This window comes from Nelumbo lutea, chromosome 5, assembly GCF_056320005.1.
Source record: "Nelumbo lutea isolate HS-2025 chromosome 5, American lotus-T2T, whole genome shotgun sequence".
Taxonomy (NCBI): domain Eukaryota; kingdom Viridiplantae; phylum Streptophyta; class Magnoliopsida; order Proteales; family Nelumbonaceae; genus Nelumbo; species Nelumbo lutea.
The window spans coordinates 39,264,186-39,279,646 of NC_142688.1; the positions used below are offsets into that span (position 1 = coordinate 39,264,186).

Here is a 15,461-nt window from a genome sequence, read left to right on the forward strand (position 1 = left end):
TTGGCATAACAGCTACAACAGACAATTAAACTGAAAAAAAAAAAAAAGATTTCATTCCAAGTCCCCAAATTACATCCAATTGAAAGTAGCAATGCCTTCATCTAAGGTGTGCGAACAGTTTATTGTCCAGAACTCTTCAGGTTCATGTGCTTGTATCTCCCAATATCTTTCAACAACAAAACCTAGCGTTGGAAACTGCAGAGTCAATGATCAACCGATCAGTACATCAGTTCTAAATTGAACAAGTATACATCAGAGACACTGGAATATGACAAGGAAAGTATGTCAGGCAATTGAGCTTGGCTTTTCTAATGTGACAAACCTGACATGGGCCATAACTTAGAACAAGGTTCCTATCATCTGTAGCAAAATCTATAACAAATGCATCTTTCAACAACATGGTCTGAAACCTAGTGAAAGAAGCACCAATTCTGAGATCAATTTCCTGCAGGAAATTCATTATCAGTTTAATATCTTATATACATAATTATTGATAAAAAAATATTATGCAGAAAAAGAGAATCTATGCATAAAGAGTCCTTCCTTTTACTAGAATGTACAGAATGGTTGAATATTCTAAATATATTTTTATTAGACCACAACGTTGGTGGTGCAAGTCTAGAGAAAAGGACAAAGTACCTGCCTAGCATCCACTGCATCTGCAAAGAGCTGATTGGGCCGAACAAGATTTTGGACTGATTCATGAATCTCCCTGACATTTTTTAGTAGAAAGAAAGAAAGGTCGATTTAAAATTCATGAGGAATTAAAACAACATACTAGGAAAAAACAAAAAAAGGGGGTGGAAGGAATCATGAAGTTGGATCAATGGTGATCATAAAAGACATGAAAAAAACAACAATTTAGAATTTAATACCTATCAATCAAAGCAGAAAAACGAGCCCTCCATATGTTAAGATGATTATTTGCAGCAGAGCAAATCTCTACCACTTCAAATGCAATATTCTCCCCTTCTCTGTCACAGTCAAGCCACAAGACAAGCCACTGGCACTTCCTAGCTTCCTCTTCCAATGTTCTCTTGATATCCAACTTGTCCTATATTTTCCAGGAATCCACAGATAAATAGTTTACAACCGAATAAATTATATAAGAGAAGAAAAAAATGCTGTATTGAAATTGGACAGTAAACTAATCATCACATTCCATAAAATCTCTTTGTGGCTTGAGACATACATAACCAAATGAAACAGAAAAGGATAAACAAGAAATAAAAATAAACAAAGAAGCAACATTTCACCAAAATTTAAGTGTTAATAAAGCATACAATAATGTAAGTATTAAAACAATAAGTACCATAATGTAAACATTGGAACAATAAATATCCTGCTTGAGTCAACCTACCATGGTGCTATAACCAACAAGAAAACACTGAAACCCTAACGATCAATATCAACACTTCTTTTTTGATAAGCTGACTATATTTTTCGTTACTGTTCATTTTATTGAATTATGGAAAGCAATGTGTATGCTGTGCAAAGTAAAGTGCCAAGAACCCCATTGAGACCTGGTAGCCCCAGCTACAATCCCATATACACCCTTTATAAGTGCAAATTAGATTCCTGAGTCTCTAACTCTCTATTAGTCACCTGTGAATATCAACACAATCAATAACAATATTACATCTATGTGAAGTTTCTATGTAGTCAAGCCACTCATCTAAGACTAGAAATCCTGCATAGGATATCTCCGTTTTGCCTAAGAAATCTCACTTGGATTTCTGTATTCAATTTGCAAATACATAACTTCTACAACGTAACCCAATCAACCAAACACCCATATTTATCATTTTCAGAACTTCCCCCAAATTCACATAATGTTTACATGTTCTTTTTCTTTCTTCTCTTTCTAATAAGTAATAACTAATAACTCATATTAGCTATAAGGAAAAAGCAGAACAGAACAGGTGCACAGGTGCACTCCTATCGTCCGATTCACCGAGTGCTAAATCGATAATTTCCCCCGTATTTAAGTATAATAATGTTCCCAGCACCTAAGTAACAAAAGAACATTCTTTTTCCATTTTTTTCTACCAACTGTTCGAAGAAATGTCTCTGCCCAAAGCTGGGCTATTACCATTTCGATGTGGGAAATCTCCAATTGCTTAAACTAACAGCAGAAATGTTCCCCAGTCGCATTGTTATTCAGATAATAAGAACTCAATCTGGCAGTTTCAATTTAGTATCATGATGCATTGCGTTGGGGACACTAACCTGAGGAACGAACTTTCGAACGGGGGCGTGGTAGAGATCAGCGGGATCACAGGAATGCCATTTGCGGTAACACTCTTCGAATTCCAGTTCCATGAGGTGTCCGGTGACGGAGGTGAAAAGCATGTGGCAGTGCTGTCCGCGGATTGAGTAGTCAAATTCAAATATCCTGTTAAAGCGTGACCGACCATTTCGAACTCGGAGACCTTGGTTCCTCGATAGGATCCCCGCCACGGCTTTAGCCACCGAAGGCTTCTCGGCCACGTTCAAGACTCTCACCGTTCGACCAGCGGCCATCCTAGACGAAAGGTCGGACAGTGGCTTTGATTCTCTTCATCAGATGCATTCTTCGTCGCTTGAAAGTTGAAAAGCAGAAGCGATTAGCAGGGGTGCGGTTCTCACTTTTTTCCCGCCATTTTTCGATCGGGGAATTAATCATAACTCCCGGTTCGCTGTTCCTGGTTCCCGGTTCGTTCGATCCAACCAGCTTTTGTTGCAGAGACAAGTAATTAAAAAACAATTGCTTGATACCAACCACCGCACATGGGTAACATCTACCATACTTACCATACTTGTATTTATTATTAATGCGAGATTGGGAGATGTTTCTAATACACGGTGAGATGTGGCTGTTTGTTTTGTAAATGGTTTGGATCTCAATTATTAAAAAATAATTGCTTGAAGAGTAGATCTCAATTCACATGGGCCTGTTTGTTTTGTAAATGGTTTAGATCTTCTCTTCACACTAATTTCATAACATCTATCAGCCATACATCAAAAATATCTCCCATGGGATGAGATCACATCTGCACCCATATGCACATCTCAGCATGCATTGAGAATATCTCTATCAGTAGGAAATTGGGATATGTTGTGAGGTGCCCTCTGTGGAGCATAGATGTGAATTCCCCTGAGATGAGGGGACAGATCCCATTCCAACGAGGTGAGGTAGGTAAATAGGGGGTGCTACTGAATTAAAAGAAAAGAAATCTGCATTCATGTTTTGGTATTAGTATAGAAAAGAACAAAAGATATTTAAATAATCACTGTTTATATAAAAAATTGTTAATACATGATTGGATAATATTATCACTTCGAAAATGATATTTTTATGGATAAAATGATTATTATATACTTAAGTAAAAGAAGATTAATAAATACACTTATCATAATATAATATTTTCCTAGAAACATTTGCTCATATATAAATGCATTTACCGAGATAAATGACTAGAGGATGATTTGAGTATTTTCAGTAACTGTGCAGTTTTGCCCTAAAATTTTTCAAGGAATGTTGCAAAAAAGCATTGGAAAACCAGAATGCCGATCCCTCTTCGGTTATCTTGCTTGTCCACACACAAATTGATCAATTACCCTCTTGAAAGTAAAAGTGGCTTTTCAATCGGGTGGGTTCCTCCTCCCGCCCAATCCTTGAAAGTTAATGTGGATGGAGCTTTGAACGTGGAACGTTCTAGTATTGGTATTGTGATGATCAGAAATCATCCTGGAGAATTCCTTTTTGGATGGACGATTAGTTTTAAAAGATCTAACCCAGAAGTAACTGAAGCAAGAGCCTTCAGAGAAAGTTTTCTAGTGGCAAGGGATCTAAAGATAGATTCATTTTATATTGAAGGAGACGCACAGAAGGTTGTTCTCACATGTTGAACTCTCATTTTGAGGTTCCTTGGTCAATTTACTCAACTATAGTCGATTCCAGGAGAATAGACCAGTTACCTGGTTTAGTCTACCAGATTTCTTACTGCATGCATTCAATGCAGATTTACCATATAATTGACGCCCACAAGCCCCTTTTTAAAAGAAAAAAAAAGCACTATCTGTTTCTGCCAAACATTAGTCTTTTCTCTGAAGTCTGGAGTCAAAATTGGCATTTCTGCAAAGTTCGGGCATTGTCATAGCTAAAAATCCTTTAAAATAATGTCATCTGCAAATAATATGCACCATGGAATTTCTTCCTGAATATATTTAGTCAAATCATCTTTAATTAGAGCAAATAGATAAGAGCTAACTGATCCTTGGTAAAAACCCATCATAACAGCAAAATATGAAGTCTCTCCCATTGGTGTTCTAACATTTGGTTATTGCACCCTCGTGCATATCTTTAATTAGGTCTAAATACTAATTTTGAAAATATTTTTTTTTCAATACCTACCATATTATCTCTCAAGGAACTCTCTCATAAGCCTTTTCTAGATCAATGAACACTACATGAAGATCTTTTTTATTCACTTTGAAATTTTCTATTAATCATCTAAAAATATATATAACTTCCATGGTTGATCTCCTTGGGCATAAAATTTTCACAGTTTATTACTTTTTTGGGAAATTTTATTTTTTTAGTATTTGTATATAAATAATAACTCTATACCTCACGATATATTTTCATTTTTAACATATAGTAGTTATTTGGCATTTTAAAGTAGCATTTAACTACAAATCTATCTATAAAATTAAAAAAAAAATCTAAAATAGTAAATAAGAAAATGTGTCTTTTCTAGGAATTCCTCTTCTTTTCTCATTTGTTTTTCTTCCATTTGGATTTTTCTTGCAAGTGGGGATGATTCCCAGTGAACAAAAGCTTTAAGAATGGTCACATGTGCATATAGAAAGCCTAAAATGGGTCAAAATACTCAAAACTGGGATTGCATGCATATTTATTATATTTATTAAATGAAGGTGTTCAGGCAACCATCCCCATCCTTCATATATGTGGCATTGTAAAATTTCAATAGATAGAATATTAGAAGAGGTTAAACTCTCCCTCTTAAAAAAGTCTATCCACTTAGAGAAAAGTGATAACTCCACTATCTTAAAATTTAAAAGCGTAGCATCCTAGTCCCTAAAAAGTGGCCACTTCAAATGTTATGGTAGTAACTAAATTTTATTCAAACATAGCTATTTCAAAAGTAACAATTAAGCAAATAATTTAACTTAATATTCAAACTATTAAATGAATAAAAATAAAAATAAATGAAATTCATAAAAATGACTAAACAATTAATACAGATGGTGTGAGTTTCATTATTTTAGATGAAATAGTTTATTAATTGCAAACTAGATTTAACTTTTTTTGGAAGCATAACCTAATTTAGCTTAAGTGGATTACTGCTTACAAATAAGACCTCATTTAATCTCTTAAGTCATATTAAAAACAACATAAATTAATAGTGGTTTTCAAACAAAATAAGTCATAATAGTTTGTCAATTACAAAGATGTAAGACCCATGTTAATTTTTCTAATTTAATTTTTATAGTTAAATAGTAAATTTCAAATTAAATGATACTATAGTTGTCCCTTAGTATAGGGTCATTCTCTAGATAAACATGGTAAATCTCTTAAATCAAATAAAAAGCCTAACCTAAATATATAATATAAATAATTTAAAATTTGAAATAATTCAAATTAATGGTTTGTATTTAGTACGGGGTCATTCCTAGTTGAGTCATCAAAGAAGGGAACAATATGCATTTGTATCACTGCGTGTTAGAGTGTATCCACCAATATAATGTGATATAGCCTAATACCAAGGCATATTGTACCAGTATGCACAACTTAAAGGATACATTCTTAGTGGTATTATATCCCATACACATGTTCATTGATACTAATATGATATGCCTTATATCAAGGCATATTCTATCAATATTATTTAATCCTTGCATGTAACATGCACATTGATAAATTAATATGAATGCCTTATATGAACGCATATTCTATCAATATTTTTAAATCCTTGCATGTAACAAGCACATTGATAAATTAAAGCTTCAAATAGATCAAATAATCGAATCCAATAGGATATACATAGATTGTCTTGTTTTTGTTTAAATTGTTCCTTTTAAGCTTAATGAGTTTGGGTTTTGTCAAAAATGCTATACAATGGCCATGTCAATCCACTCTCCAAAGATCCCTATATAGCCAGAATTTTTCTATAATTGTTGGGGAAGATACATTACAATAGTAGAAATGAATGTGAAAAACAATCCTAAGATAGCAAGAAACTTTCCCCTAAGTTTATGTGTCAAAATGGGTTTGTCAACAACAATGATAACAAATAAACAATTCAGCTAGGTAAAAGAAAAATGCAAATAGCAGCCACCACACAATAGAACACAGAATTTTTTACATAGAAAATCCCAAAATCGGGGAAAAACCACGGGACCTATGTTCCGTAAAAGTCTTCCACTAATTTAAAAATTAATGGGTACATCAATCTTCTATAATTACAATTAGAGGCTTACAAACATCAAGGAAATAATCCTTAGTTCACACGTACAGCATTAACAGCACCCAATGTAAGGTAGATACAACAGAAATAGAGGTTTAAGTCTCACCAAGTTGCTGTAAATATGAACTGAGAAGTAGAATGAAGAATCAACAAATCTAAATTGAAGTGGGATTCTTAATTCTAACACACTTAATCTCATCAAAAACGGGTTTGAAAACACATCCAAACTTGGCCTTCAATGGAATAAAAACCAATTCTTTCTTCTCTTATTCACAAAACACAAAACTCAAAAAACCCTCAATTCTTCTCTTTCTGTTTTCCTTCTTCACATCTTGCTAGTGGTTACAAATGAGAGCATATCAAATCAAAAAAGGTGAGAACCCTATTGGCTTCCACAATATAGCTCATTTTGATAGCATGAAAATGTGGGGTGGGCCCTTCATATGGGTTGGACCCACACCCAACATCATTGTCCTTTTATTCTTGACTAGAAATGGGTGCATCTATCACGACTTCTAGCTTTTGGATTACCTTTTTTAGTAATGTTGTCTTTAGAATTCTATCAAAGGCAGCATTACCAAGTATATACTATCCTCTTTTTCACTTTTTCCTCTATTTTCATTGTCATCTCAGCATTACCCAACTAAAGTCATTTTGAAAAAATAAGTGCTTATTAGAGAAAAAGACCACCAAACCCCAATATGAAATAAACACTTAAAAAAGTTATATGCCAAACACAAATAAATAATTATTTGAATAAACGCTTGTTTTAAAGTACCTATTCAATAAGCACTCCCAAACTTGGCCTTAAGCCGCTTTTTGCCAACAACAAATCCAAACTACCTACAATTTAACCACAATAGCACCATTCACTCACATGACTCAACAACCGTTTCTTGGGTAACAAATATGAGCAATTTGCTACCCACAAAGGGGTGTTTGGTCCAATGGAATTGAATTTTGAATTGATCAATACAATTTTATGAAAAAAAATTCCGGTTACATCATACATCATATGAGTGTCATTTCAATTAAAAAAGATGCATATATGCAATTGATGTTGCCATTTATGGTTGAAAGGTTAAATTTGACAAAAAAAAAAACAATTTTTATTGATCAACTCAAAATGTTTTCAAAACATTCCGCAATGTAATCACAACTATACCAAACACCCCCAAAGATGCTACCCATACCTGCATGTACCTACAACATACTACACCTATGCATCGGGAACATCTTCTCATGAATGAAAACTTATATATTCTCAATATGCAGTTGGGGTTCGACTATGATATGAAAAGATATGATATCAGAAAAACAACTAACCAATAAACGGGAATCATAAATGTGATAGCGAATCAGATGTTATTTATCAAAATTCATGGGTGGGTTTTGATTGACCAAAACTCTTTCTATATCATATCTTTTCCCTATCATAGATTTTCCCATGCAGTTGTAGTGTCTCGTGGATAGCAGATATGAACTTAGTAGTAACATTTAACCCCCAGAACATTTGTTGTGACAAAACATCTGAAATTTCATATTTTAGTCATGAAATGGTAACAATAGGAAGGGCACATTTAGACATGAAATGACATGAAAAAACCTAAGAATAACTCCAATAGGTGATAAAATGAGAAAAAATAGATTGAAATGATATAATCAAATACATAGAAGACCATCTAAAGTACTGGTTGGAAAATGTGACTTGTTACAAGTTGAAGGGGATAGAAGAACTAGAGACATGGCAGAAAAGTAACCTCTATGGAAGTAATAACAAATGATTTAAGCACCTAAATGGATAATGGCACTGAACATTAATGTAGCTGATACCATATGGATAGGACAAAGGTTGGATACTAATGATCTATTGGGAACGCTAAAAATTTAGATAATGATGATAAGCTAAAACAATGTTTAGCTGATCACATTCTAAAACAGTTTCTCTAGTAACGACAAAAATTAATTCAAGCGACCTTAGAATTCAGGTAGGTGTTTCATGTTTGGCATTGGTGCTGGGAACATTGCACCGTTTTCTCATAAAAAAAAGGTGTTGCGCAAGTGGAATTACAAGCACCATTTTATTTGAAACCGATGCTGCCACATAGGCATTTTCTGAGAAAATAACACTTTTTATTTGGTAATAGTGCTGACAGCAACATTTTCAACATTGATCTATATTATCCACCATCCAAGATAATGCCACGTCATTGCACTGCTAGAAGCAATACACTTTTTTTCAAAAAACACTGAATTTTGCATTGCTCCAAACCACACTTTCCCGATTTCCAAAATATGGTCTAAAACAACATTTTTTTCTAGAAAAATAGTACCAAACAAGAGGGCGTTGTTTGAAGCATCGCTTTCTCACCTATGTGGCACCGTTTTCTCATCAATGCCAAACATCATTCAAAATTTTCTAATACGATTAGCTATGAGAATAAGAGAACAGCTTACCATACTTATATAATACTTCTAAATTATGAGGCACGACCGCACAACCATAAAGGGCCATTACCTGATCAATGTTGGTCCTGGCTTATCCATGTTCTTGGGATGGGTGATCAAAATACAGACCAAACCCTAGCATTTTCCACCACCCTCAGACTCAAATCCCATGTTCTAACACTTATCAGCTTAAGGTTTCTCATTACTCTAAGATATGGCCACTTACGAGGCATGCATACCATAATAAACTCATTTTAACCTTTTATTTCATCGCTTTGATAAAAATAAAAATTACGAAACAACTTCACTTCCTTGAACCCCAAATAACCTCAACTCCAACTATATTGAAATCACTATGATATCTGATAGAGGTTCAGATTTCAAATGTGAAAAGCTCATGAATTTTTTTGGGACTTCCAAGTTCATTAAATAGCACCCAAGTTCCAGAACAATAGATATTGCATGTGCCTGAACCAGGTTGACATGGTTGAAGAACTTTGCATTTGTCCAACCTAAAATGGTAAAGAAAACAAAAAAAATTGAATATACATTGTCACACAAATTTCCATACATCCCTCATCAGGCAAATCTTGGAATTTAAAAAGAAAAATGGAATAAAAGAAAACTTCTTGATTTATACAGATTATGTACAGCAACAAGTCAAATTAGCTAGCTCACTGTTATACTGCATCAGGCATTGAACAATTCAAAGGTGAGGATGACGAAGACTATTTTGTGCCACTAATTAAACAAAAGGAGAAAGAAAATAATCCCGAAAAAAGTTTGGAAAATGAGGATAACGCTTTACTTTTTTTGATGAATGAAGATAACGTTTCACTTCAAACAACTTCTATCACCTGAGGTATCTTTTGTTTTCTTAAAGTAACATACATCAAAAGAATACCCGCCTCTTTGAGGTGGTTGGTGGATGGATCAAATACCATGGTAGGATCAACTCAGTAACTTTAGGAATCAGCTGTTAGATGGAAGTTGAATCATCATGGACTGGAATCAAATAATAAATCTTCATCAATCATGAAACCTGTATAACAAAAGAATTAGAAATACATGGATAAGAAATAAGGGAAAAACCGGTGGCTCCTCACACCAGTTGTTTAAATCAAATGCTGATATGGACGTTGTGAATGTTGAGAAAAAGTAGAGCCATAATTATCACCACCATCATTTACACCATCTGAACCCACACCCCTGAACTCATGTGCTACATGTCCTACACCTACACTGTGTACCCCATTTCTTGAGTTGTTGCCCTTAACTCCCCAAGGAATCTTTTTCCAGAGCCTTGGAGGGCCATGTTTATTCAACTTTTGCTGCCTGAAATACCTCCTTCCCAAACCATTTGATGAACATCTTATTTGCTTAATCATCTCCTGGTTGTTTGCCCCACTAACTGCCACATCAGGTGGTCTTTCCCCTGATGTGCTTGGAATGCTTGGATCTAAGTGGTGACCATGATGACTGCTCAGTTTGAATTCTTCTTCATGTGCGTTCCTTGTCATTGGGTTGGCAATAGATGCAGGGGACAAAGAGTTGCCTCTGGCCCGTGGAAATGGAGGTAATGGTGGAAAAGGATGAAAAGGAATGCCTGGTGCTATTTTCCAACAGTCCACAGATTCCGCCTGTAGTGTCCCCAACTGCTTCACAAAGGACAACGGAATTCCATACGACACAGGCAAATGAGAAAGATACCTTCTCTGTGCAGTCCCCATAATCACTTCACAAGAAAAACCCGAATGATCAACATCTGACAAAAGGTTAGCAGTAGTGGCTGCAAAAGCATTGGATCGAACTGGAGGGCTCTGAACAGAAGCAAATCCAGGAGGTGCATCTTCTTGGATGTGACTGGTATCAGCAATTGTAGAAGCTTCCTCTTGCCCAAAAAGATCACAACCTTGCAGATTCCCCTCATCTTTGTCAACATCCATTGGTTGATCTTGCACAACCTCACAACTCTGAGCCTTCAGTGAACTAGGTTCAAGTTTCTGTTTTAAATTCAGTTCTACTTTTTGTTCTTCAATTGAATGAGGTGGCTTCAGATCCAGGCTTGTCTCTGTAGGCTGATCCCAGCGACTTTTACGCTTACGTGTTGTTCGCCCATTTGGTGGGCAAGCATTGCTGACATATGAAACAAATCTGTCCACTTGGCCATCAGCATCAAATGAAGTTGTAGAAAGCATTGTTTGAGCGACACAATTGATTGCTTCTGTGGGTCGTACACCTTGATCATTCCAGCATTTATGTGATGAAGAAAGCCAAATGGAATTTGAGCCACTTTGTAATTCTAATTTGCTGTCATCCCTGTCTGTATAGCTAACTCTCCTCAAGGAACGAGGAATCCATCTATCTCGGAAGTTTCGTGCAATTTGATGTACCTGCATTGGATGCAACTAGTTTAAACTTAACCACAACATGTAGATAGATGTTTATTTCCAAATTCAAATTGAACAACAAAAACAAAAATCCTTCCGTTACAAAACTGCACAATCCATAAATGGTAGTTCTGATCATTGTACAGTTGCATAGAAAGGAACCATGCCATGAACTTTAATCCAGATGTATAGTCAAGCAATACACTGTATGAAGGAAAACCAGGATTGATGTAGCTATATGGGTGCAAATGGTTATGATCACCATCATCATCATCCAAGGCTCGAAGCCCAATCCCAACCATACAAGGTTGGCTACATGAAACCTGTTTCACCAATCTGTCATGTTTAATGTCATATCCATTATTAAATTAGTTGCACCAAAATCATCTCTCACTAGTTCTACCCATATCCTCTTTGGTCTACCCATAGCTCATCTAGCCTCGTCAACTTGCAATAAATCACTTCTTCGTACAGGTGCTGATGATGATATTCTATGCATGTGACTAAACCATCTTATTCTTAGCCTACTTATCTCATTTTATCACCTATTGTACTCCTAGATTCTCATTTTATCATTTCTGATCCTATCCTTCTAGTTTTTCCATTTTAAAAAATTTAACAGACACACCTATATGGCATGCACAGGGTCAAAGCTGATACAGATATAGATTGTCAGATCTGCAAACTCTGAAAGATATTATTCATGGGCATACCAACTCATCAACAATTCAATATACTTAAACAAACCAGAAAAATACTCATTCCCAATTAGCAACCGTTATGTACCTACCTACCAAAAAAGTTAATGACCACTATGTTAGGTTATGCAATGAGAATCTTTCAATTAGGAAATGAGGGGGGTGATAGGACAGCTAACAAATAAAAAATTAACATGCTATTAGGAATCACCACATGGCAAAGGGGATACAGGACACTGAATTTTTTTATTAAGGCAATTCCGATATTAGAAGTAATTTATCATGACATAACAATTCATCTACCTTTTTTTTTCTTTTGAAAGAAGGTAACAATTTCATTCAACCAAAAACATAGAGATGTACATGAGAATGTGTTGAGTGGGCCGACTTGTGTTTAGTTTATTTCCTTTTAAATTAAGATGTTGGGCCTCGGGCCCATTAGTTTTTATTTTTTAAAGAGTTGTAATTACTTAGTTTGAGTTGCCACCCTACTAAGGGCATCCTTGTAATATCTCATACTTAATTATAAATAGAATGAGGGGCTGGCGGCTAGGGTTATGTTAATCTATCCTAGTCGACCTTCTTCTCTTTTCTTCCCTTTCCTCTGTCTCTTGCTGAAATCCCCAACTTTCTACTCTTCCTTTCACAAGAAGCTCGGCCGAAATCAGCACATAAGGCTTTCTACTTGGAATCAGAGCAGGTTGAGGGTTCTTGAAGAGATTCGTTCCTGCAGCCCTAGATCGGCCGACTGCATGGAGATTTAAGAGGTTGATCGAAGCTTTCAGGTAAGCCCAGTTTTTGGATTTTCTTGACGGATATGTATGCCCTGTATCTGGTCTAGGGTTTCTCAACAGAATCAAGAAAAACTGGAGAAAGGGGAAGAGTCCTGATTTTGTTGGACTCTTCAATTTTGACCTAGGTAGTGGTGCCCTATTTTTTTAGGGTTCCTCTGGGTTTTTTGTAAGGGGCAATTCAAGTTCCATGTGGTTTGGAGGCCTCTAGAGAGGGCGGTTGCTTCTTCTCTCTCTTCTCCTCATCCCACCGAAAAGGAATCTTTCGTGGGAAGAAAGTCCAGGACAACAAAAGAGTGCCGTTGGTCCCAGAAGGTATTCCGTTTATTCTTGTTGCATTTTTTAGCTGTTTTTTGTACCTCTTTGAGACACATGGAGGGACACAGAGTTGAATATAAGCCCGGGAATGAAATGAGACCAGTGGAAGGAGGTGCTGGAGACCCCTTTGGAGCCGGAACCATTACTAAAGTTAGGTTGGATGGTACAAATTACTTGGAATGGTCCCAATCTGCAAAGATCGCCATTGGGGCACGTGGAAAATTGGGGTATATTACTAGTAAAGAGGTAAAAGTCGAAACTGGCAACTCCCAGTGGGTGCAAGAAAATTATATGGTAATGACATGGTTGTGTAATTCTATGTTGCCACATATAAGTAAAAACTTTTTATGGGCAAACACTGCTAAGGAGATATGGGATGGGGTTGCAGAGACCTATTCACAAAAGGAGAATATTGCTAGGGCTTATCAACTAAGAAATTAGATTATTGCTACTAGGCAGGGAGATAGATCTGTTGTAACTTATTTTTCAGTCCTTAAGACCATGTGGCAGGAGATTGACCATCTAGAGACCTTTGCTTGGGAAACCACCAAGGATGCAGCTACCTATCAAAGACACTTAGAGAAGTATAGGGTGTTCGAATTCCTTGTTGGCCTTAACCCTGAGTATGACATTGCACGATAGTATCTTCTTTCCAGGGACAGTGTCACTCTCTCCCAAGCATATGCATTCGTGTCAGGAGAAGAGTGCAGGAGGGATGTAATGATAAAGAATCTCATGTTTGATCAGTCTGCTATGGTAAGTGCTGTGAAACCTAAACAGAATGGCAATGAGAACAAGAAGGAAGACAAAAGGGACTTAGTCTGTGACTACTGTAAGAAACCTAAGTATACAAGAGATACTTGCTGGAAGCTTCACCCACATCTTGTGCCGACCAGATCGAAGAATAAGAAAGGAAATGCACATATGGCAGTTACTGGTGACACTCCGTCCCCCCCTACTACAGCTGCCTTGGAGTCTGTTGCAACTGCTACAGTAAGGGCTGAGCTTGAGAGGTTTGGGTTACTTCTGAATCAGAGGGATACAGCTAGTTCCAATTCAGCCGCAACCGGACAACAAGGTACAGGTAGCACAGGTGGAACTCACTCTACCTCCCTTGCCCACACAGGTAGTCCACATGTCACTGCAAACTATGTTTCTGCTTCAGGTAAGGAGAGATCTCCTTGGATTATGGACTGTGGAGCCTCAGAGCACAGGACCCATTGCTCCACCGTTTTCTCCTCTTACCAGCTCAGTTCTGGCAGAGATAGGGTCTCCACAGCTGATGGATCCCATGTTCCTATTGCTGGGAAGGGATCTATCAAGATTAATGATTCCATTTGTTTACCCTCTTTCCTCCATGTTCCTAGAATGAGCACCAACTTGTTATCTGTTAGTAGTGACTAAGAATTTGAACTGCTCAATAATTTTTTCTCCTAGACATTGTATTTTGCAGGATCTGGATTCAAAGAGGACAATTGGGAGTGGTCGTGAAGTGAATGGAATCTACCTCCTGGATACTCTTCCAATTCACCAAAGTCATCATGTTTGCAAGGACAGTGAGTCAAAACTTGTTGATCAGATTATACTTTGGCATAATCATCTGCGTCATTTGTCTTTTTCTTCTTTAAGTTCTTTGTTTCCAAAACTGTTTGAGTCTGTGAGTCTGTCAAGGTTGAAGTGTGAAGGTTGTGAACTTGGAAAGCATTGTAGACACTCTTTTAAACAGAGTAATAAAAGATGTTCTCCTTTTGATGTTATTCATTCGGATGTGTGGGGCCCTTATCATGTTTCCTCTATGGGCGGCTATCGCTATTTTCTCCTGTTTGTGGATGATTTCTCTCGATATTCCTAGATTTACTTGATGAAATCACGTGATGAGGTACCATCCTTGGTGAGGCAATTCCATCAGATGGTATTAACACAGTTTGGAACTAGAATCAAGATGTTCAGATCTGACAATGCTAGGGAATATTTTGAGAGACATCTTGCCTCATATCTGTTGGAGTATGGTGTTGTCCATCAGAGTAGCAGCTCCTACAGTCCACAGCAGAATGGTGTTGCGGAGAGAAAGAATAGACACATTGTTGAGACAGCAAGAAGCATGAAGATCACAGCGAAAGTTCCAGTTCGTTTTTGGGGTGATGTTGTTCTCACGGCAATATATCTGAATAACAGGATGCCTTCTCATATACTTGGATTCAGCACTCCATTCAGCCTTCTTTTTCCTCAGGGGGAGATGTTTCATATTCCTCTAAGGCTGTTTGGGTGTGTCTGCTTTGCGCATATTCTTGGTCCTTACCGTTCGAAGCTTGATCCCAAGGCAAAGAAATGTGTCTTCCTTGG

At 36.6% G+C, this 15,461-nt stretch overlaps 2 protein-coding genes across 8 annotated transcripts in view; both read right to left on the bottom strand.

Annotated features, from left to right (window-relative positions):
* The window catches only part of TOP3A (topoisomerase 3alpha), an 85,889-nt gene extending 83,137 nt beyond the window's left edge, over positions 1–2,752 (bottom strand). Inside the window, exons 1-5 of one of the 2 annotated variants that reach the window (XM_088945147.1) lie at positions 2,230–2,752; positions 876–1,054; positions 640–712; positions 323–445; positions 74–195 (exon numbers count right to left, since the gene is read on the bottom strand). In XM_088945147.1, coding sequence (XP_088801273.1) covers positions 74–195; positions 323–445; positions 640–712; positions 876–1,054; positions 2,230–2,523 — 791 coding nt within the window. In that variant the 5' untranslated portion in view covers positions 2,524–2,752. The remainder of the gene's footprint in view (positions 1–73; positions 196–322; positions 446–639; positions 713–875; positions 1,055–2,229) is intronic. The other variant, XM_088945146.1, reaches the window with a different exon arrangement.
* Positions 2,753–9,531: 6,779 nt separating this feature from the next.
* Positions 9,532–15,461, bottom strand: part of LOC148851851 (uncharacterized) — a 61,181-nt gene continuing 55,251 nt past the window's right edge. For 4 of the 6 annotated variants that reach the window (XM_088942399.1, XM_088942400.1, XM_088942398.1 and 1 more), the window contains one exon: positions 9,532–11,314. In XM_088942399.1, the coding sequence (XP_088798525.1) occupies positions 10,037–11,314 (1,278 nt within the window). In that variant the 3' untranslated portion in view covers positions 9,532–10,036. The remainder of the gene's footprint in view (positions 11,315–15,461) is intronic. The other 2 variants (XM_088942401.1, XM_088942402.1) reach the window with 1 other exon arrangement.